This window comes from Polyergus mexicanus, unplaced genomic scaffold, assembly GCF_030449975.1.
Source record: "Polyergus mexicanus isolate NDT 795.1 unplaced genomic scaffold, iyPolMexi1.0 SCAF_1, whole genome shotgun sequence".
NCBI classification, from domain to species: domain Eukaryota; kingdom Metazoa; phylum Arthropoda; class Insecta; order Hymenoptera; family Formicidae; genus Polyergus; species Polyergus mexicanus.
Genome location: NW_027223321.1, coordinates 635,663 through 661,499, shown reverse-complemented (window position 1 = coordinate 661,499; position 25,837 = coordinate 635,663). Strand labels below are relative to the sequence as shown.

Genomic DNA, 25,837 nt, shown 5'->3' with positions numbered 1-25,837 from the left:
AGAAGATTTCGATATTTCCAGAGTTTGACATCGGTTTAACTTTATATTTTTCTCAATTACTCGCACCTTTTAAAAAAATTAATGCGAAGAACATGCACGTCTTTTATTTACCAGCTTTTTTTTTTTTTTTTTTACACCATCTAATGTATTACCCAGTTAGCGATTTAATTCCGGTTCAAGCTGTAAGCGAGAAGTTGCGAAATTAACGGTCGATCATCTGGATTTTTCCGCGTAAATTATGTTGTAGAACGTGCACGCGAGAGAAACTCCCGCAAATCGCTCTTGGATTATGAAAATGGAAACTTCGCGAGCGATTTATCTCGGGTACGGAAGGCCGGCAGTTGTATGGTATATGTTACGACCCGATGTCGGCCGCAGTGTTCCCGGTAAAGTTCGATTTGTGAACGAAACGCGCCCAACTTTGGCCCGCTTCTTATTGAAATTTTTTTTCGATCCGTGGCAACAGGAATCTCGCAATTTATAATCTCTGGAAACTTGGTCGGAAGTCGCTGGCGATCCGCGAGAAGTGTGCTTTACCTAAGAGTTTATATCCTAACAATAAGTCGCATTTCTTATATGATATCTCACTTTAACGAGAGAGATAGAGAGTTTTCCTTTTTAAAATGTCAAAATTGGCGATGTAAAATTCAAATTTTACGATTCCTCTCATAATCATGCTGAAATTAATAACGCTGTAAAAGATATTTTTTTCTCGAAATTTATATGCTAATTTAATTATTAAAGGTATTAATATATAGAAGAGAAAACGCAAATGATATTTATTAGGATATTTTGCAAAAAGTACCACTTACGCGGTGAAAAACATTCTTGAAAGTCTTGTAGATATATGTCTCCTCTTCGTGCATTGAAAGAAACGCTAGAAAAGAGAGACTCTAGAGACATGGAATCTACGTCGTCTTGTGGCGAAATATTCTTTGAAAATCAGCTAGTATGAAAAATATCATTTCGCAGTCCCTCCGGTGAAAAGGAGAGAAGCACATTACTTATTCCCATTGGGAGAAATTAAAGCTAGCATAAAAGTGAGTTATACGCATTTCAACGTGTTGCACGACAAATTTCTACATCTACGATTTCTCTAACAGTGCATCGAGGGACAATTTTTAATTTAAAGATAATCTGTATAGTATAATTTCTTCACATTTCTACATACACATACAAATTTATAACAAACAATACAATTGTTTCTCATAAATATACTAAATATTCCATCTTATCACGGTGCAAAATATGTTTTATGTGATTGACTATAATTAATATATAATTGTCGAACATATAAAATGTCAAAACAAAATTGTATTATATTAAGATATTTTCATGCTTGTATCAAATTATTTATTTATAATTTATAATTTATATTACAATTTATGTTTGCAATTGAATGCTTTTATTTATCGCGAGAGCCACAAAAGTAGTAACGTTTATGAAAAGATAAATAATATATAACTAATCAATTTTTTAAATTCTCTAAAATTTTGATTATTTTCAGACTCATATATTAGATTAAAAAAAAAAAATATATATATATATATATAAACGACTTCTGACGATTTAAGTAAACGTAACACTATGATAAAATATATCATTTAAAAGGCCTCTTAAAAAGGAAAAATTATTTATGTTAGCTACGTGAAAGAATTTCTGTAAATTTTAAGCGAGAAAAAGATAAAAATGCACTTTATACATAAAAAAAAAATTTTACACAATCGGAGCCCGTCACTGTTTCAAACAAGTAAATAATGCACATTATTCCATCCAAGATGTGATATCTCGAAAGAAGTCATACTGTCGGGTTGAGTGAAATTTCTCCCCCGAGATTTTATACGAACTCGCGGAGTTCAACTAGCCATTGCTGTCCGAGGTATTTACGGTTGTACAAAAAACGAAGAAAGACGTGGCTAAACTGTGTCTTGTGCCAAGATGATATGTTTCGAATCGAAGCACGTGCTGGCATCAACATTTAATATCATCCCTCGCTTTCTACGTATATAGTCAACTTAAACAATAATTGTTATGCATGTGATAGATATACTATCGATAAGAATTTCCCCCTCGTTGGCAGGATGCATGTGATATCATTAATTACACTTTTAATAATAATAACGTGTGTGTGTGTGTGTGTGCGTGCGTGTTTGAATCAATAAATATTTATTACGTACTATATAACATTTTTTTATTATAGCATGTCTGACAGAGACTTATTGCAAACCATCTGTAAATTCTCTTTATATATATTCTTTATTTTAAATTAAGTAAATTAATTTAAATTGAAGTTTTTTTTTTTTTTTTTCCTTTCTTTCTTTCTTTCAAGAACACAAGTTAGAAAGGATTAATGTTTAAGTCATATAGGTGATTAAAAATAAAGAAACTTTATAAAATTTAAATTTTAAAAATAATTATACAAATAACACAATTTTTTTGTTTTATTTTTATTCCAGTAAAATAGATATATCTTTATTTTCCTGTCCAGTGTAAAAAGTCGAATCGTTCAAGTAACAAATTCGAACTTACTGTCTTACGGATTACAAAACTAATTTAGTCGTTGCGCTAATAAAAGTGTCTCGGAACTGCGAGGTGGACCTTAGACTTTAAAAACTTAAACGGTTTTATGGAACGGGAAATGTCCCGAGTCGCAGTTTGTTACCGACGCAACGATAATTCGTCGCGCCTCGCGAAACTTGTAACTTTTAAATTTTATGAAACAGCCATTAGTTTGCGAATGCCACAGGTGGAGAACGAATCATTTCAATTTCGTTAAAATACTCGCGGTACAAGAGCGTACGGTGCTCAAGTGCAAATTGTTATTTCGCCTATACATTTTTAAAAGCACTTTTCATTAGATTGATGTAAAAAAGATTTATCTATCAAATTTTGTCTCAGATAAAATTATCGTGATTTGCGGTTTTTCATTAAAAAAAGAAAAAAAGAAAATATTTTGCTAAATATAGAACAGATGTATACTCTGAAATCTACGATGTATGATTAATAGAAATTGTTTCGAAATTTTTTCATTCCCGGAATTATTTTTAATTTTATTTTTTAGAATTATTTTCAATTATTTTTAAATCTTCTGATTAATAGATATTCTTTATTTTTATTCTTTAATTCTCTATTTAACAAATGCAATAAACATTCATCAACATTAAATAAATATTTCCGCACGATACGTTTCAGAATTTCTTGAACCCCCCCCCCCCTTTTTTTTGGTACAAACAACTCTTTCGAGTTTCATTTACCTCTGTAACTCGCCAACCCATCGCTATTGAAGAAAAAAGAAGTTTGAATGGACTGCCCAGAAATTTGCCGTAGTTCCCTAATGTTCGATCTTTTATGCGGCGTTTCGTACGGTTCCTTAGAAATATAATACGGCCTGCGGAAAAGTCATATAAGCCATGAACAGAAATATAGATTTGTCATTAAAAGGAGACAGGCGAAATACTTGCAACTACAATTTTTATAAAAATTGTAATAATTTGCATCCCTATTTAACTTGATTCGAGGAAATTAAACTCACGATATCACCCGCTTTTACAAGTTATAAAATAATTGCCCGATCATTGTTATAACTAATTATTGCTACTAACTGCTAATAAGCAAAGAGATATTTTTCCATTCTAAATAATTTTTGTATAATATTTTATAATATTTGAATACAATGACAGAAGAGAATAGTTGAATACAATGACAGAAGCGATACACTTAAGCATCTGTCTTTTGTTCCTAGTAACTCCGTCTGTATTTCAATAAAATAAAATAAAAAAAAAAGAAAAAGAAAAATATCCGATGTTAAAAAGTTAAAAATATTACTTTCTCGGTGATAAAAGTCTTCACTAAAAATGTCTTCGCTATATTTCCCGAAAGTCAATATCTTATAGTGAGTTATTGTTCCGCCGACTGAGGGTATGGGGTCATCTAGCTTTTTACCATAAAGCAACCGCAATCGTCCGCAGAATTCGTAAACACGGAAAGAATGTAAAAGAAGAAGATCACGAAGCGAGAGAAGATATATTTCTTGCACGCCAGGTAAATAGGTATGTACGCGCCCGGTGAATTTTAATGAGCGACAATGCGAGTAACACCCCCCCTCCCCCTCCCCCCTCCCCCCCGCAAATTGCAGCCGTTACCTAACAAACAAAAAGCCGCCCAATTAATAGTCCGCGGCGCGGCCCTGCTCGACGTGATAGTTACTTTGATTAATTTGAATAACGTCGATATCGAGCTGATGGAACAATTAAGCGCAGCTCGTATACTACTAAATATTCCGCAGCGGACGGTAACCTCTTAATAATTATGCCCCACGTAAAAATTATCTTCACGTTAACATCGCTTGACGCTGCTATCCGTGATATACAAGCTTTTCTGAATCAATCATATTCCCCCGCGAATCTATCGACGAAATGCAGCAACTTTATCGAGCCACGAATGATTTCTGAATTTTAAAAGATTCATATGTATAAGAGATTTTTCGTAAAGTGTAGCTCCCCACCTTTCCAAGCTATTTATATATTGTATATAATAAAATATTATTTTTATTTAACACAATTACATGCTTGATTAAATAAAATTCGGAGCAAAAAAATTGTGTATCGTAAATAAAATAATATTAGTGAGAAAAATAAAGCGATTTTTCAAGATACGGGAAGAATAAAAAAAATGATCTATTTAATGTATTCCTCGGTGTATCGAAATCTGAAATCTCTGGAAAGTATGGGAAATTAAAAATTTTCATTATATCGCAGTTATGCCGCTTCTATAATAATAGAATAACGGCGTATTTTCCGCGCGGATGCAGGCGCTTCTTACGGTATCCGGGCGCATTTTTTTTATCAACGGTCATCAAGGCCCATCAGAGCCGGCATGGTGAACATTTACAGAGAGCACTCGAGAGCAACCAGATCCGCGACATTGCAGTTCGAGTAGGACGATTTGTCGTAGGCTGAAACGCGAGCGAAGCGAACGACCACCATCGCTCCGCTACGCATCTGTCTATCTCCGCTTTCTTCCTACTATCTCTGTGTCGTCTGTGTTCGTCCATCTCCTGGCCTCCGTAGTAGAACATACACGTACGACGTGTATACGTGTGCGAGAAACGTGTAGAAGGTAGAGCGGCAAGTTTTTACACGACCATCCTGAGAGTGAATGACCGGTCAGAGCCGCTTCTCACTCTCGGCACTTCGGATCTGCTCTCTCTCTCTCTCTCTCTCTCTCTCGTTGTCGTCTCTCTTCCTCCTGTCGATTACGAGAGAAAGAGAGTGAGTTACGTAAAGAGACGGAAAGAGGTGATAGAGAGACTGCAGTTGGTGGTCGACTTTGCAACGTGGCGCGAGTTGCATTAGGCATTATACGTACTAAGTTGTGAATTATTATATATAAAAGAGCGAATGCTCAAACATTAAAATATATGACATTGTGATGATAAATTTGGTCAAATTAAATTAACGGAAACGTTATTACGAGAAATAAAGAGAAGCTATTCTGCAGAATAATAATTTCGAGTTTTATGTAATTTTCTCGAAAAGAAAATGATCTAATCGAATATAAAGAATATATATATATATATATATATATATATATATAAAAGAAAGAAATAAATAATACGGATCTCTCAAAGTCGTAATCGCAAAAATTCGTCCCATTTATTCCAATATTATTTAAACTAAATTTAATATATATTTATATCTGTATATAATATATTTAATATGTAGATATATACCTCTTCCACAAATATCCATCTAAATCTTTTCATTATTCATGCGAATTTATTGTAACAATAATATTACGTATTCATGTGTATATCACTAATATATCGAAAATATCTAATTCGATTTAACTTAGTTGCCCAAGTGTCAACTTGAATCTTATTTTGTTTAATAAAAAAAAAAACAATATCTTTCTCTAACACACATTTTTCATATTTGAGTATTACAAACATTGGGGCTACTTGATGTTTTCTGTGAAAATATAGATAATTAAGACTGATATTTTCTAAAATTTATGCAAGCAGATCAATAAGCACACTAATGCTAATAGTTAATTTATAAATATATATAAATAGTTAAATTTAAACTTGGAATAATAATATATAAATGGAATAATTTTATCTAAATAATCCCGCGAAATTATTACATTATCTGTTAACGCATCATTGCGATGCGCTGTCAATATGCGAAACAGGTATTCTCTATAATACCTAAATAACGAGTATCCGTTATTCAAGTTTATAGTCAGCTAATTGAAGTCACGAGTTGGATTTAATCGATTTTCGATATATATTTTGATGCAGCCAAAGTGATTCCTAAGATTATTGTACGTTAATACATTACCTTATTCTTACTATAAGCTCACTTAAATAATTAACGTATGCCTAAATTAATGTAGTGTGCGTAATAATAAAATAATTATGTCACGCTTGTGTATTTCTTCGAAATTAAAAATTAATATCCTCTTTCTCGATATATCTAATTATTCATCCATATTTAAATACTGATGCCAAAAATTCAATGAATCTCAATGAATATAAACATCTCGTATAATATCGAAGTATTGTGATTTGTTCCGGGAAGAAAAAGCTTCACCGAATATGTTTTCGACATTTTCAATGCAATTGCATATGTGCGATTATGCAAGAACAAATTCAATGCTATTTATTTCAACACTATGTCCAACAAATATCACGCAGATAGAGAGAAATTTCCCAAAAATTTATCGCGTTGCAAGCTTGTCGCAAGCTTTGTTAATGTAACGTACGAAAAACTTTATATGCAAAAATCGCAAAACGTTTCGGCAAAAAGAAAAATTAAAAATAAAATGTCGACGGATACCCCAGTAAAATATATAAGATAATCGCAAAATTATAATTTTTCAGGAAATTCATGTTTTGTGTACAGCAATTTTCTTCTTAAAAATATTGTAATTATGCGAAGCTATACTCGTATAAACTTTTAGAGTTATCTGTACATTATATATAGTTATCTGTACTTTGTAGTGTAAAGATTATTTATACATTTACTTCTATAATAATAGAAAGTTTCGCTTAGATAAATTGTCCGATCTTCACGTATTCATTCAACGATCAAACGATTCAATAGATATACGGTTGTCTCGATTCTCGTGATCACAAATTATTCGAATCTCGCTTTAAATATTTTTATGTATAAAAAATAGATTTTAATAAAGAACGCGAAAAGAATTTGCACTTTTCTATATTTTCCATATTATCGATTTTTCTCAGTTCTTTCAATCTTCTTCATTTTCGTTTGAATATCAATTCCACGTGCGTTTCTATATACAGCTATTTTCATAAAGAATGCTCCCTTTCTTACTGTAAAATATATTCAATGAAGCTCGCGCACACGTACTGTATGATCACGTTCAGAACTGTAACATAAATAAATGGAGGTATCATCGTGAAATCTCGACGAAAGACGTTCATTTTCGCGAATATCATATTGATTCGAGGAGCGATGCTAGAGAACGTTAGCTACCGGATATAAATTATGGATTATCAGTGCGATGCCGATAAATATTAGTTTAGTTTGAAATTTGTTAGCCGGAGAGCCGGGCATTCTAGATACGCGGCTTTCACGAGCGGAAAAAAGCGTACCCGGCAAAGTTAGATGAATCATGAATAAATTTACGCGCCGAACCTTTATTCCCGGGGAATGATCCAAGTTTCTTTATAGTATATATACTCTCTTGACGCCAACGGTAATACCGGAACTTGTATCTCGTGGCCGAACATAAATTGGGCGTACGCGTAAATTAAGTGCACTGCCGTTCGCCGTATTAAATATCGTCGAAACGAATTGCTCCCCGCGTAATCTACCTGTTAGCAAAGTATTGTAATATCTATGCTGCAGTGTTTCGCGATATGAGACAATAACTCCTACTTTTGTAAGAGTTCACCGAAACACTCCAATATTCGTCATGAAAAGTCACATTTGTTCGCGACCATATGTCACTAATTATTCCTGCCCTTAATTCATTTAAATCAATCTCTATTTGATTCAGAAATTATAAATAATATAATTGTTATATATATATATCCTGTTACAGCTATACTCGTCTTGTGTTTTATTAAAATAAATGTGCAAGTTTTTTTTACATTGCAGATTCCATCTTTGAAAAGATATTTTCCTTCTTTAAAAGTGATCGAATCTTCTATTATCTCATCTTATCGTAGGCAGATGTAACGTTTGTTCGTTCGAGTTGACAGCGGCACTCGAACGACTAAATTTGCAAATTTACACGCCCAGTCGGGAGCGACTACAGACTCAATTAGCCCTGCGGAAAACTTTAATGGAAGGATTACGATGTCAACAACCGTCTTTCTTGTGTAAAAGGCATTCCGCGCGTCCAACAAAATTGTGTTTATCAAAATGGCAGGCTTCCAAACGCACCGCTTGCCATCAAGTTTTCAAAATCGCGCCAAATACTTGGCTATTTAACTCTGATTTATTTACTTTACCGTGCGTCTTTGGCTTAATCTCAATTTTCAGTATTCATCTCCAAAATAGCTAATTCTCATAAAATTTAAGAGATTTTAATTTTCAGTATAATTGAGAATTAAAATAAATTAATTAAAGAATAATTACTTTATTATTTATTTGTTTGTTTGTTCTTTCAAAACTCAGTTTTCAAAAAATTCAATTTTCAATTATTTGCAAAAGTTACACAAAAGTTATAGATGCCTTAGAGATTTTTTTTTTTTTTTTTTTAATATATATATATATAAATGAGAAATAAGTTCAAAGAAAGTGTACTTGATAAAAAATATATCCTACATAAGAACAATACAAACGTCGATAAAAAAATGTTAATTAAATAAAAATAAGATCAAATAATTTACTATAATTGATGTGGTATGCACACGTGTATTGCAAAAAGTGCTGTACAAAAGTACAACAAAAGGGCTGTCCTCGTTTTAGAAAGAATAATGATTATAGCGTCTATATAATCATGCATGTTATATTTCATAGTACGAAACAACTTATCGCGCGCTACGTTAGTCTACATCATTTATTATTAATTCTGAATATTTGCTCTATATTAGCAAGGACGTATATGCAAATCAGAGGCAAAGACGTTAAAACATAAAAAGCGTTGACGCGCGTAAAAAAGCGTTTCAATGTATAATAAACATCAGAATTCTAGAACAATTATTATTTGAATTATGATAACTTTTAAATTGCACGGAGGTGTGATCGTCATTTAATTAGCGATTACGATCTGGCTATAAAAAAAAAACTCACTTATCTATCTAGGTCCTTTGCTTGATATTACACGGTTACACGTAACTGTAATTTAACGTTTTCTAATTAATATTAATTTTTTATTATCCACGATTGGATCAACATATTGTACATGCGTAGATAATATCGATATACACGTATATCATGTATTTACAATATATCTTGTTATGAAATGCAAATTTCTCTCATAACAATTTAATGTTGAATTTTATGTTCCCCTTTTCAATTTACGGCAAATTAGTCTGTCGATGTAATACTCGATATATCATTATTCTTTATTCAAATTTTTTACGATAACCGTAAGCGGAGCTCCATCAGCGTTCCCATGCTGAAAATATTCGCGAGCAAACGCGAATGGAAAAAAAATGGATTCAATAGCATCGTATATATTTTCGCAGAGTGCATCTCACGTAGATACTCGCAATATAATGCAATTCGTTCGATTTCATTTATCGATATTATGTTATCGTAAAATGTCGATTAATCTGTCCATCGTTTTCATAAACGATGTAGAGAAATTACTTTAGGAAAAAATGTATCGCGCTTATTCTTTCATCTGCGAATAATTTATTGCCAAGATGGTAACACAATTATTCGCAAACAATGTAGGTTACGAAATAAATCGTTATAGAATCGACAGAAAAAAAAATTCGCGTGAAAAGGAAGTAAGCGATATAGAATAAATAATCTTCGATTGTGGTCACGCAATTATCAAGGGAAAATAATTTTAAGAATAGTATATATATATATATGCATTTCTTTCTTTTTTTTTTGACTATTATATTATAAAAAAAAATGTCGTGTTAAAAATTATTTCCCCATAAAGGGATTATTCGCGAAAAATGATGATGGTTTGACCGGGGACGCCTCTTTCCTAAGAATAGCTAAACTGACTCGCGATATATCGAAACTTTCACGGTTCTTCCCCGCCGTCTTCCATTACAGCTAAATCCTTCGAATCGAAATCGATCGCGATACGATGCGAGCTATATGGGCGAGCACACACTGACTTTTACACACAGTGACGATTCTATTTTAGGTGGGAGTGTTATTGGGACTGAGAGAGGAGGGCTGTCTCCTCTCGATCGATCTCCTCTCGCAACGTTACGCCGCGCCAAGATTCACCGCCATTCGCGCTAACCTCCTTCTATTTTCTGCGGATTCTCTCGAGTGCCAGTTCCTCGAGTGGAGTTTCGCGAGTTGCGTCGTTCGCGATCAATATCGCTTTTGTGACTTCTGCTTCCGCAGTCTTGAAGAGAGCACTCCACGTATACACACACATACAATACAGTTTCGTAGAATTCTAATTGAGGCAATGACTTGTGTGAAAAGGAGCTAGTAAACAGAAATCTCGAAATTCTAATGAAAAATAAATATTAATCACGCATTTAATTTGATGAGATCGAAAATCAATTTTCCTCGCCAACACAAGTCTATTTTTATCAGCTACAAAATATAATCATTATCTTGTATCTCCATAGTTTGTGTTATATTTATAGGAACAGCGTGCCTTTTTTCTCTGAGAGAGAATTATTATTATTCAAAAGTATTTTGAGAAAAAAGCAGCCTAGAATATATCGTTAGCAGCTCTTTTAAAATTATGAATGACCGCGACGATTTTTGAAATATGGTCAGTCGAAGGGGAAAAGATTAGAAAACCGCGAGGCTATTTAAATCTTCCTGTCGGTCCTCCAATTTAAATCATTCTTTTTCGAACTCTAGGTATTGGAAACGGTTATATAGCGTTATACTCACCTGGTCGACGATTTCCGTTAGGTCGTGCAGACTTATGTTGTAAATGGCGTTCCTGCAAAACGAAACGAGAGCGTTAAATCCTACCCATAAATCGTGTGCCCGTAATCTCTGCGATTCGCGCGCATCTCCGTGTCGACGATTCAGATCGAAACGCGAGTAAGTAATTACGAATAAGACATAAAGAATTAGATACAGAAGAAAAAAAAAAGACAAGACGGATTCATAATAGAAAACACATTAAAAATAATTTCCGAATAGCGCGAAAATTATTTGGACGATTTCCAAATCTCTCGAATGGAGTCGCACACGCGAGAGAAATGAAGAGCGCGAAAAGATAAATCAAGCGAAAAAATTGAAATTGAAGTCGTAAAAGATCCGCGCTATATATCTCGTATGTAATTGATTTTACGACTCACGAACATTGTGCTGACCGTTGGCGGGAAGCATGATCGAAAAAAAAAAAAAAAAAAAAAAAAAAAAAATTATCCGTATCAAAGTTCCATTAGCCCATGCATTTCTATCAGATTCCGCAAAAAGATATGCTTTGGATCTCCAAGCTCGCAGCAGCTTTACTGGACCAGATTGATAAAATGATCAGAAAATAGAGAAGTTTTATACGCACAATACAGAACGACAAAAGAAGGGGGGAACGCCACTCTTCAAAATACGAGAAAAATTTTTAAACGAGAATCCTCTTTGTGTCTTCTATCAATTTAATCGCCAGCGGTTCAATAACAAGAGATACTCCTTCTCTTTGTAAGTTCTTTGACCAATTTAGAGTCGACATTTTCTTAATAAAAACATTATTAAAGAAGCAATAAAATATCAAAATTATAAATAGCTAAAAATAAAGATTTTCTTCGAAAATTAAATGTTAGAGATGCAAATAATATATATTTTGCGATTTAATTTCAAATAATCTTTCTTTTAAAACGTACCTTTAACAAGATGATTAAAAATCGAAATTATATCCCACGAAACTTTTACTAAAATGATCGATGGAAATGGATTGGCCGAAAAATCCTTAAGAGCCCACCCGATATATCTCGCATTGTCTTTGAATACAAATAAATCGAGCGCGTAAACAGCTTCTCTGTTTGCTACTAATATACGCGTTGATGCTGCGTCACTCGCGCCGCTGATGCGTAATCGAATGAATGACTCGGTCCGTCGGCCACTTGGGGCTCGTGGCATCAATAAGCGGAGTCTAGCCGATGACTATCCCATTTATGTAAGCCCCTATGAGTAACATACGAGGGGACGACGCGGCGAAAGAATCGAATCATGTAACAATTACCTGGCACCAATCAGGATAGAGGTTGCCGCACGTTCGAGGAGTTTGAAGTGCTCCACGTGGCTTTCATTGCCCAGAAACCGCTGGCCGATTACCTCACCTGTAACAAAAAAAAAAAAAAAAGGCGTTTCATTGAAGTTCCGTGAACTAATAAAAATCGTTAAATATATTATAATATTGTATATAGAAAAAAAACTTTGTCTAGTTTTTCTAGAAAAATCTATACGATGACGTTAAGATTAAGACGAGTCGTTAGGCACAGCATATTTTCATACGTATAATACGTAAACTATACCTCTTAATATTATATATAATTCTAGTAATAACCGTATTATATTATTAAAATTTCGACTCTTCCTCAGATCTTGTTTTGCCAAAGGTTAGCAATCAACTGAATAAAACTTTAGTCCTGCGTGTAATATAACTCTTATTTTATTATTCAGCAAGGTTGTACTAACGTGTCATTATAAACAAATGATGTTTACGTGCCGATTGTAGGTATTCCTGTATATTTTCAATGCTCTATTGCATAAATATTTGTGTTTAATGGCTTATATCGGTTTAACGCACATCGCACATCAACAATTACGTATTATTATAATTTTTATAATAGATATTGTGCGTGAAAAATGTCTTATACATATACAATTTATTAATTAAATTAATAATTAAAAATAATATTCATGAGATAAGTTTTGACTTTTGTATAACGCAAAAAAAAAATTGTACAAGTAATATTATGTAAATTAAGAGAAAAACGCAAATAATAGAAAAAGTAAGATATTCAAGATGAGTATGTTTCTTATTCGCAAACAACGTGTTCTTCGTCGATTGATCGATCATACATTTGAATCATGATACGACGTATCGGACTTTGCGCGCGATCGCTGCATCTCATTATTCCTCACAGCCTCACGTTTGCGAATGAACCATTTATAAACATATTATTCGCGCTGGCACACCTTTACGCGATTTTCACATGAGTCATATATATATATATATATATATATATACAAAAACACGCGCGCGCACATATATATATCAATTTTAAATTATTAATTTTGAAATGAGGATTTTATACATATAAATAAAATTCTCCTTTAAAAATTAATAATTTGAAATTGATTCTTTTCGTAACGAAAATTGAGAGATGACATCTCTCATTGTCTGAATTTTCAATATCAAATATCTTTGTAATTATATCGGAAATAGTCAAGACGCGAAATCCTATTGTATAAATTAAAATTCAGCGAGTCTCTCCGGGACACCCTGTAGAATCTACGACGGAAACGCGATATAAGAACCGCGCATCTCTTCTTGCCGACAGAGAAACTTGTTACGATAAGCGATGGGAATAAAAAGAGGAAGAAGGAGAGAGCTGCAGAGGAGATATCACAGAAAGCACGTGTAAAAGAGTGTAAGGGAGGGTGGTATCTCTTAGCCTTTAGTCGACGATAAAGCGACGCCGCGCCTACTTTGTGGCACAGCAGCAGCGGCTCTGCATCCGATTCTCCATCCCTGTGCTTTCCTCCCACCGCAAATTCTCTCTCTTTCTCTCTATCACCGACACTCCATTTCACGACCCTTTATTCTCTATCCACCTACGACTGCCTAGTCCCTCCACCTCGGCAGTCCAAAGAGTGCTCTTCCCTTTCTCATATTCCACGTTATGTTTTTTCACTTATATATATATATGCAATCGCATTATAAGACATATATCGGGGAAAGAGAAAAGAGAGAGAGTGAGAGAGAGAGTAAAAGGAGCATTTTTATGATCTTTTATATGTCAAATGTGCGACGTCGAGAATTTTTATGGAATAAAATTCTTCGCAAAACTTTGTAGTTGGAGACAACACACTTTATATAATATGTAACATATATTTTATATACACACACATGTAATACCATTTACGGGGCGTATAAATGCGATTTTATTATCTCATAAAGTATCAAATAAAAAAAAAAAATTGTTAGGAGAGAATACTTTCTCTTAATTACAAAAGAATTATCATTGTTTATAAATTAAAAAAAAAAAATAAATAAATAAATAAAGAGTTAAACATGCGCTCCTAAAGTATGCTTCTCTTATTATCACTATCATTAATGCCTTTTTAATTATTTCTTTAATATGCTATAAATTAGAGCAATGTTTGTTATACGAGAAAACAAATCACTTTCTTGCAAAAATGCATTTAATAAATGTTACAAGTTAATATGATAAAATTTTTTATACGCGTATAAGACGAAATGTAACGGTACATATTCATAAATGTTGAGAAAGATTTTACAAATAATAATACTCAAAATCGTTATAACAAAAGCTTATCGTTTCTATCGAGTAGATAGGTATGCGAAATCGCGCGGATCAGTTTTCCGATAACGTTAATCGGCTCGGACAACATCCTCTCGTGTCATTGATCTGTTCTCTCTCTCTCTCTATTCATAAAAGCAGACTATAGTCGAGAGATCTATAAGAGAGCTCAAGAATAATCTTACTCGTGTTACGCATATGATCGCCACCAGCAGAAGGAACATCTATTCTTTTTCGCGTAGCTGTTCGCGATACGCGTCTCATTTTACAATAGTAATAAATGAAAAAAAATTACAGACCGTAAAGCAGCAAAATCCTTCCGATCGGCTTTCTTTCCATTTCGATGGCTTAGCAGAATTTTTAATTCTTTCAATAGAGCACATTCCGCAACTCTTTTTCAAGTTTGTTACTTTTTTCCATAGATGAGAGATTTATATGCGAAAAAAAAAACCAAATAAATAAAGTCAAAAATTTAATGGAAAATCACTTTATGTTTAACGAGACTTCAATACGGTATATATCGTATTATTATATATTAATTTAAAATTATCTTATTCGCGATAAAGTTTATTCATATCCAAAGATTTTCTCGAAATAAATTAGGTAGCTAAATATCGCAATCAGAAATTGTGTAGTTGATGAAGTCATCCGAGAGTTCTTTGAACCGAAAATTGTTCGTAATAAATAAATTATTCCCAAACAATATAATCCTGTAAAATAATATAATTCTATCCGTCATATTCACGTGAATAAAATACCAGGTGAAATATGTTCCAAACTTATTCGCAAGGCGAGCACATTTCCCTTCCACTTTGGTATAACGTTGCCTTAATTTCGGTAGCGTTGTTTTTTCTACGATCGCGATGCATATGGATGCAGTTTCTAGCTACAATTGCCTACGGTCCAAGTATAGTAGATACATATATACACATACATATGCATAAATGTGTATACACGTATCGTAATCACGGGGAGGATAAGTTGGCACGCGCCAACTTTTACGACGTAATTTCTTATTCCCGAGCGTCGTCACCGCCTCTGATCGGCACGCGACTGATGCAGATAACGATCGATTTTCGTCTCAAGAATATATAAATTATTCGAGAAAAAATCGATACCGAATTCGTGGTTAAAATAACGTTCGGAGATTCTAAGACACCTTGTACATACCAATCGCGCACAGAGATAGCTAGAGAAGACCGTGATATGGATAAATGAAATTGACTTCTCGACGAGTCGAATCATTTTCGAAACGTGTATTGATATCGGCTGGTGGCTTACGAATCCTAGGCTCGCATTGACTCGAATCAATTTCCTTCGCTGGTCGATGCTTATCGACAACTCTACTTCCTCTATCAATGTTCGGTTCGTGATCGATTGAGTTACGTTCGTTTAATTTTCATCGCGTAACGGTGGATCTCTCCCCGATTGAAAACAAGACACGCGATCGCGTGGGATTTCGATTCATGATTCTCTGTCGAGTATCAAAATCGGTAATTAAAATCAATGATCGGCAATTGATAGATAAACAAAACTTGTCTTAAATAATATATAATATAACGAGATTTTTTTTTCTTTTTTTTTCCCCAAGAAGAGACAAAGAAATCTCTTTTATAATATATCAAAATTGTAAAATAAAATTCTTTTTAAATAAAATGTATATCATTTTAATTTCTAGAAACCGCTATCAAGTTTGAAGAGAGAAAAAAAAAAATTATTATTATTATTATTATTTTTTTTTTTTTTTTTTAATTTTTGAAGTAGGAGAAATTAGTTTTTAATTTTCTCGATAAACAAAAAATTTTAAATATTTTATTCCGCAATTTTAATTAATTTTTATCAAAGAAATTCTCTTCCAGATAGTATCGCGCAATTATGAGCCTATTTTTTTATATATTCATTTAAAAAATTTCGAATAATCATCTATAATAATATATCAAATTATACACACACACATCTACTCTAATAACAAGTATATATAATATTTTGAAATGGATAAATATATACGACAAAAATATTAAAAATAATTTATTCGTTCAAAATTGCCAACGGAGGATTGACATAAGTAAACGATAACACAAAGAGCAAAATAAAAAAACTAAACAAATTTAGTTTAATACAATTTATATGCAATTCGAATATATACACACAAATTATATATACGATTCGACCGAATGTCTCATACACACAGTTCATTTATCCTATAATTTTATTTTAATAATATAACTCCACATAATTTCGCCGTATTATTTCATTTAAGCCGCTAAATACAAAATATATACCTACTCCCACAGACATTTGCATTTATATTGGCTTATTATACGCGTTGCCTGTATTACTCAGCGAACCACCACCTGCACCATCGCCATCTTTATCCTATGATTACTTTACTTGGCACATTTTTACGCAATCGATACGTTTTCAGTAAAGAGTTCAACGCTGATCGAATAGCGGATATAATTTTCTCAGCACGATTCAAAGTGTCCACAACGTAAACGAGCTATTGTTATTTTTTAAAGCAGATAATTATACTGACTATTAGCATAATAAGTTGAATCAATGTATAATAAGAAACTTTAACTGGCATTTTCATACGAAGATGACATCATATAGAAACGCTCTCAAAATTTTTAAATTTTCCCATCTATACATATAAATAGATACTTACAAAATTAAAATTAAATTAATATTATATATATATATATTTGTTAATATAGTTTATAATAAAAGGACAAAGATATAATATATATATATATATATATATATATATATATATAATTTTGAAGATATATATAATATATAAGGGAAACTTATTCAGCATAAATTAATATTTTAATATAAAAACTTTAAATTCCGACTTTCTTCCAAAGCGTTCCTTCACATGAATAAAAATGTAAAAAAGTCTTGCGTGTGTGACATAATAAAATAATGATCTCTCTCGATTATTCATTAAGGAAAGATAGATGCTAAATTTATTAAAGAAGTATAGATAAAAAGACGATTATAATTAAATTATAATTCTTATCATTAAAAAAAGATTTGATTATAGAGTAATTCGCGATAAAAAGATGACAATTTATTTTCTTGCACATGCAACACAAAATTAAAACATTTATATTAAATTAAAAAAAAAAGTAAAAAACAAGAGAACATAATAAAAGCTTTTATTTTTTGTTATAAAAAAGTGTATTAAAAAATTTTATTTTTATCATTCTATCAATTTACTATCATGTTAGATAGTTTGTGTCAAGCCTACTTGGTGGAATCTCAGTCGATCCAAGCTCAAGCCATCCTTGGAGCTCGATTGTCGGCGACGCGCGACGGTCGGACGTGCGGTGCCTATCTACCGATCTATCACTGTGGTAATTAAGTCAAACAAAGGCAAGCGTGACGATCGATTCGAGCATGCAGCAGCGACAAAATGTCACGTCGCCGTTCTCTCTGCTTCGTGCACGTCGGATAAAACAGCCCCGCTCGATATTACTGGGGTTAAATATCGCGAGACAAGTCGCGGCGCCATGGCAAGACGAGCATCAAACGGCTTTTGTCTTACATATCTATCTTCTTCCACTACTAGTACTACCGCTAATACTCTTAACATAAATTTTATATCGACAAACTCGAGCGTTAGCGCTCGCGCGCTAAAACTTCTCAATCTCCACGACTTTCTATCTTTACGCAAATATTATCCAAATAGATAAGCACTTTGCAAGAGGAACCATAAAAGAAATCAACTTTCCTTAAATAAAACAATGATAATGACAATAAAACTTTAAATGTTTCGAACTTGTGACATTAAAAAATCAAGAAACTTATTTCTTTACATATAAATAACAAAAATTTTTATAAAAATCACATTAAATTTTGTATTTAAATTTGATAATCTCCTAGCATGAAAAGTTTAATATAGTATTGGGAATTAAAGTTTAATCTGTACTGATTAGATTTGTTTCATATCGTTAAACATTCAACATTATACATATAGGTATATACATGTTATCGCATAGAAAAATATAATTAAAAATCGTATAGATAGCTATAAACTCGATTAAAAATATATTTGAAATAAGAGAGTGAATATGCATTGCATATTATATTTCTTTGATGAGCGTGAAAAGGAGTCATTCGTGTATATTGTACAATATATTCGAGAAGCAATAAGGTATTCTCAGAGATGTTACAAGCAATCAAACATTGAGACATATCGCAAAATGAGCACGTTTCACTCATTTCCTTCATCGAAAAGATATCTCTTAAATTAAAAAAAAAGAGATATCTTCTTTCTTTTAATTTAGAAAGAGTAAGCGTGTATTATTTATTACGGAAAAAATATCAGAATTTTTCAACATTTATAGACGTCAAAAGTCAAGTTGTTAAAAATAAAATTCCTCTAAATTTCCTAAATTTCCTAGAATAAAATATCTTCCTACTTTTCAGATAAAATTGTCAATGTACCGAATACAATATAATCAATATAAAATAATGCATACGAATTAAATTTTTTTTTTCTTTTTCTTTCGATTGGATGCAGGTTAGCTGCGCGAATATTTCGATGCCTAAAATTTATAAATGCGAAAACGGAAGAGTGACACGACAAGGTACCGTCTACATAAAATACTATTAGCTTAGGACTGTCTCCTGCTGCTTTCGGAAGCACATTATGTAACTTGGCATCCGGTAGTAATATAGCTGGAGATATAACAAAACGTGTGTATATATAGGGCATTCTTAACGGGAACAAAAGAAGAAGAGAGAATTCTACTGGAACAAAGGACAGATTAATTAGCCGTTGTATCACCGCGTGTACACGGATACTGTACAGATGTAAAAATAGTACCGTCCGAATAGGAAGAATAGTAGCACTCAATATATAGCAAAATATGGAAAACCACTATACTTATTACAACCTTCCTTGCGGTTAACTCGCGAGATGGGTTTCGCACGTACGAGAGTTGTGTTAATATTATTTATCTACTGGAGAGAGAGAGAGAGAGAGAGAGAGAGAGAGAGAGAGAGAGAGAGATTACAATTTTGCAGCTCGCGAATGTGAGAGATGAATCGCGAAAAAGTTTTAAGGAATTCCATATTAAATTTATCGTTGTCGTAAAATTCAGTCGCTCTCGGAATGTACGGAAATTGAATTGGGATTACATAACGAGGTTCATATCGGAACGAGGTAGCGCATTCGTGCAATGAAAGATGAATAACAAAGCAATTGGAAAATCTGTTATAAATTCGAACTTAATTTCTACCATGAACATGTATCCATTTAAGAGAGTTTACACCGCAATGATATTGTTTCTCTCTCTGTTTAAGTAAAGTTTCACTTGAAGCGTCTTTTTAATTATTGTAAACACGATTGTCTTCTCGAGTGATCTTTCATCGTAAAGGAGACTAATTTTCTACACGATTGATTTTACTATTCATTTTGCTTTCCTTTGTTGATTATTAATATCTTAATGATAAAATCTTTGCGAGATTGTTATGGAATATAAAATTTTACAAAATCTTAATATATATAAACAAATTTTTCTATAGGATTTTAGAGAATATAGAGTCTTAATACATTTATAAAAATTTATAGAATTTTATATATTTATAGAATTTTATATAATTTTAGAAAATATAAAAAGTTTGGATAGATCTCTTGCCATTAAATATTAACTGCTGTAAAAAATACTTGTACATTCGATAAAATTATAACAATTATAACAAAATACAAAAGAATAACGAATAATGTTATTTTAATTTCATTTTTTCTCAAATAATTACGAAATATGTTTATCAAAATGTTGAAAAAGATCTAGTAAACAAGATGACTTGTATTAACGCTAATAAAAAGTATGGAAAAACAAAATTGTCTCTTCTCGTATGTACGAAAAGAACCGATAGACCATTACTTATTTCTTTTCTCTCTTGCCCTCCTTCACTCGTTATTTCTCTTCCGCATACATGGTGTCGCATTCAATAATAGAAGGATATATATTTGCTTCAACCCGATACGACTGATGTTAAATATTGACAGAAACGCAGGTTGTCGACTCTTGGTGCCAATATCAATCACGTTTCACGTACACCATTTATACGGTCACCTAGATCAATGCCTGAAATAATCAAATCGCGGTTGAAAATTTAATAGCCGCGAGAGGGGAAAAAAGAGAGAGACCATGATCATGGAAAAAAGCGAATACGGCACTGGCCGCGGAGAAAGATAGTCAAGGAATTCTTCGAGAAATCGCTTAGGCAATCAATGTCGTCGATTTCTCGCCTATCGGAGATAAATAAACTACGTGAGTACGCGGAACGCCTCGATTCGATGTGAAATATCGAGACTTATCTTTCATCAGCAGCGAGCGACGAGAAATGAAAAAGTGCGCTTTCGCCGGGAGAAACCGCTTAAAATCGCTCCAAGGAGCGAGGGTAGGAGAATGAAAGGGAGCAAAAAGGTACCTCTCCGCAAGGGACTACGAGAGAGAGAGAGAGAGCGCGGTTAAAGGATTGCGCACACCGACAACTTCGACAAAGTGGTGTGCTTTTCTTCCCCCGCTCTGCCATATTGCAAAAACACGACAAAGAAAGATATCGCTCGTGCGCGAATGGTTCAACTTGTCAAAATAATATTAGGAATTCTTGTATCTAATGCTCTATGCAACTGAAACTGCGAGAACGCAAAAAGAAACGCGGCATAACTTCTTGCATCCCTGAAAGAAGATCGTCACAATTCGAAAGATAAATACAAGCGAAACGAACTTTTGCAAGATTTAAAGAAATAAAAAAAAAAAGGAATGATATTAATGCATTATTTGAAATTATTGAGAAATTAATATAACAAATTTCTAATATTCAATATTATATATAACTTATTATAAGCAATTTTTTTTCCATACTAATTGTAAGTTCGTATAATTTAATATAGAAATAAAGATTTTGTGTAATAGCAATTTTTTCTGTGGAGCGCTATAAAATCATTATCTTTCAAAACTTTTCCAAGGCACAAAGAATGAAAAGAATAATATATATATATATATATTTATATATTATTATTTATATATATAATTTATAATATTATTTATATATATATTTTTTTTTATATTTATATTATATTATTTTATATTATTTAATATATAAATTATTTATATATATATATAAACTAACGAATTAAATGTCAAACCTTTGTCTTGGTTGTGACAATATTTTTCAAAAATACATCATATAATAAGTCATAATGCGTGGTGGCTACTTTTCCACGAAAATAATTACGTGTAATAAAGTAAAAGCATATTTTTCATACACAACTGAAGTTCTTTTCAATCGTAATAATCTCAGAGAAGCCACGTATTCTCTACTCTGCGCGTACATTTTTACGTTCGTAATGTTTGTTAATTATACGCCTGCTAGAAATTTATGTTAATGTAAAGTAAACCCGATATCATAAGATGTATATCCGTATATATTCGCGAATCTAAATTCTACCATATTTAACTGCTTTAGGAAAATTTCGCGAGGCATATTTTCCTAATCTCTTTCAAGAGCTCTACAATTAAATAGTTTTATATCAGTTCCTTGCCAGTATAATCCTCTAGCAAGCCCCTTTCATTTGAAAAAGAATGCACGCTTATCTAAAGTACACTCGTAATATCAAATATATATATATATATATATATATATATATATATATATATATATATATATATAATGATAAATGCGATAAATAATAATCTTTCACATTCACTGAAAAAAAATGATTTTGAAATTGACTGAACAGACAGTGATTATAGAACATCCGTGATAATCATGAATACGCCATAGAAATAAAATTTTCAATTTCCCACTATCATACAGTGAGTGAATAGAGATGTTACAATTTTATTGTCATATATATAGATAATTTGCATCCTGTAATATCGAAGTCATCTGAATTGCAAGCTGTTTTCAGTTTCTGTTTTACGCGCCGCAAATTTTTTTTTCCCTCTCAAAATTTCCGCTCCGATAAGAAGTACGATGTAAAAAAGGGGGGAAAAAAATGCAAACAGCGGATAAACCCGTTCTGAGAACAGTGAGTTCGCGATACGAAATGTGGAAAAGGCTTCTTGCGCTCGTAACGAAAACGATAACGGTCCCTGTTATCACGCTCAAATGGGTTACGTCGGTTGCAAACCGAAATCAGAAGTACCTGGGAATACCTAAAGCTTCCTCTTATCGACGTTCGCTTTCTTTGTCACGAGCTTTTGTCCGCATTTTGGAAGCATTGTACAACCAAGACCAGTATACACGTATATAATACTATACGGTAGACGTGCCGTATTTAAGTACGCACTACAAAAACCATCCCCAATTTTTTTTCCGCGCACGAGTCGCCGCCACGTTTGTTTCATTTCTCTTTCAATCTCGCCGGTATATAAATCAAACTTTGGCACAGAGTACAGATTGGCACAGAGGGAAAAACTAGGGTAAAAAGTATACTACGCATGTTTGTGTATGTATTGTATTTGCAAGAGTGTATATGATAGACTCTCGTTACTACACAGTGGCATAAAACACGAGATGCAAAGATATGTGTAATAAAAATTAGAATGTTATGGTGACTTTTCTTCATATTTTCGTTAAAGTCAACTCTAACGTGTATTCAAGCTATTAAAGCTGCACGACATTCTATATTCATGAAATTAACTGTGTAATTCATTTTGACATAGCCAACAGTTTGAAAAGATTTACGAAAGTATATTTTACCCGAATCTCCTGAGACTCAAAAGATTATATTTGATTTAATTATTGTATAAATGTATTATAATAACTACAATAATTATGTATTTAAGTATAATATATATATATATATATTATAAATATAAACATATCATGGTTAATTTCTACAGATCTCGGAGCAAAATTATTTTATTTCGGAATCAATAAAAAGATTATTAAGATACATTTTACGACAATCTTTGCAATAACAAAATCTTTCACTTTAAAAAATTATATATATATATATATATATATATATATATATATATATATATATCTTCTCTTCTTATTTTTCATTTTATTATATTATTTTATTATACGTCATATCGAGAGAAAAAAAAACACAATTTAATTTGATAATAATGCATATCGATGATTGGCGTCAAAAAATGAAAATGTCGTATCAAACATGTGAGCCTCTATACAGTTCTCTTAATATCGTATGTGTGTGCCGTTAAATTATTATTTATATCGCGAATAAAACTAACCCGCGGCTATGCGGCATTCCATATACAAACGGGTCGTACGAATACTGTTGAACGTAAATGAAGAGCGCGTCGAGTTAATACAAGTATATGAGAGCGCGGTATCCATTTATGCATATTTTCATAGTGTCAAGTATACGTGTGCGCGCGTACGATACACAGCCGTTATATAACCCCGACAATAATCTCCTCCATCTCTAAATGTGCCCGATATACGCCCGTTTTTCGCAAAATTAAAAATCTGATTGCTACGCGATAGACCCGGCCGAAATAACCGAAGTAATGTATCGCCTACATTGGGCCCGGTGTACGTGTTTGATTAATTTTCTCTTCGATACCCGCTGCGCATCAAAAAAAGGGATGCGAGAGCAAAAACGTAACGCAAGGAGCAACTCGATGGAATTCGTCTTCGTACGACAAGTTGTTTAATTTAAAGCAAGTCCGCTCGGGAGTAAGATTAACGTTTCGATTCGCGATCGTTTTCGTACAACGTAACATTTAATACTGACATGTTGATTATTCGATAAAATTGTAATTTACAACCCTGATCGACAGGTAAAACTTTTTCGAAAGTTTATGCGTTGAAGAATAATCGTAGATTAAACATAAAAAGAGGTTCCTTTTTAATATACAGGGTGTCCCATTTTAATCTTCTCAGGCAAATATCTCAAAAACCAAGCCCGGAAGAGAAAAATGTTTCAGACAAAAGTTGTTTGGTTTCGAGGGGGCCATAAGATTTGTCTCATTATTCTGTACATAGAAGTATTACGGTAAGATTATCGAAAACTAAATATTTTACGAGATATTTAATTTTTTATATCAAAATATGTCAGATTAAAATATAAAATAACTCAAAAAGTACTTAATAAAAAAATACTTTATTATAGTGTTTTGGAAAGCTCTCGATATCAGCTACGAGAATACTAAATAAAAAATGGGGGTTTCCATTTAAGATTTTAAAGTTGACCTTCTCATGACCTTCAATTGATTTTCCAAGGTCAAATCATTATCACCATCTTATGGCCCCCTCGAAACCAAACAACTTTTGTCCGAAACACTTTTCTCTTCCGGGCTTGGTTTTTGAGATATTTGCCTGAGGAGATTAAAATGGGACACCCTGTATATGTATATACAATATAATATGAAAGAAATCCTTTTTTGCAAACTTCTATGCCCCAAAAGGAGCGTAGAGATATTACACACACATAATATTAATTTTCTAAAATATTCGACAATTCTTTCGTCCGATAATCAATACGCAATTGCAATTGTGCTAATGTGATTCGTATCTTGGGAATGGCAGAGAAATAGCTGTACAGTCACATAATATAATTTCTACACAATCGCATAGAAATGCAATATAATCCCTAATGAATATCTTCGTATAAAACGACGGTCCTTTTTTTTCATTAGATTATTCATATGTTCCGTTGAGCGTGAATGAAAACGCACACGACGCTATCGACGAGTGAAATATTCATATTCCAGTGACCTAGGGATTTCCATTTTCATTATTACGATCCCCCTTAACTTTACTTCGATCCGTGCGTTTGTCGGCTCTCTTATATCTATCGCCTGGGAATAAGACGTACAAAAATTCTGGGCAACAAGCATCGCGAGTATTTGCATCTCATTAGCGTACGCGGGGAAATTTTTCGCGCCACTTGACGATACGGAAAGTATAAAAAGAAAGGAAATTTCGGCGATAAACTACATCGTCGAAATTACTCATGTCGGTCATCTAACGTCGGTAGGAGGTTCTAGCGAAACTTTAAAGTCGTAATGTCAAGTCTACATCTCTTGGCACGTTACATATAGGCACACGAACTACGGAAACGATCGAAGTAGTTTTCCGTTTAAAACGTCGCAACTATAATCGTAAAATATTTTCACGCTCGACGAAACAACATTTGCGTGATTCATCCCTGGGCCTGGAGAGGCAATATATCGGCGAGTGGCCACCGGTATGCTGATAGAGCCT

General features: G+C 32.8%; 1 protein-coding gene across 5 annotated transcripts in view; it reads right to left on the bottom strand.

Annotated features, from left to right (window-relative positions):
- Positions 1–25,837, bottom strand: part of LOC138934960 (semaphorin-1A) — a 186,402-nt gene that overhangs the window by 63,383 nt on the left and 97,182 nt on the right. For all 5 annotated transcript variants that reach the window (XM_070299446.1, XM_070299180.1, XM_070299540.1 and 2 more), the window contains exons 3-4: positions 12,322–12,418; positions 11,025–11,076 (exon numbers count right to left, since the gene is read on the bottom strand). In XM_070299446.1, coding sequence (XP_070155547.1) covers positions 11,025–11,076; positions 12,322–12,418 — 149 coding nt within the window. The remainder of the gene's footprint in view (positions 1–11,024; positions 11,077–12,321; positions 12,419–25,837) is intronic.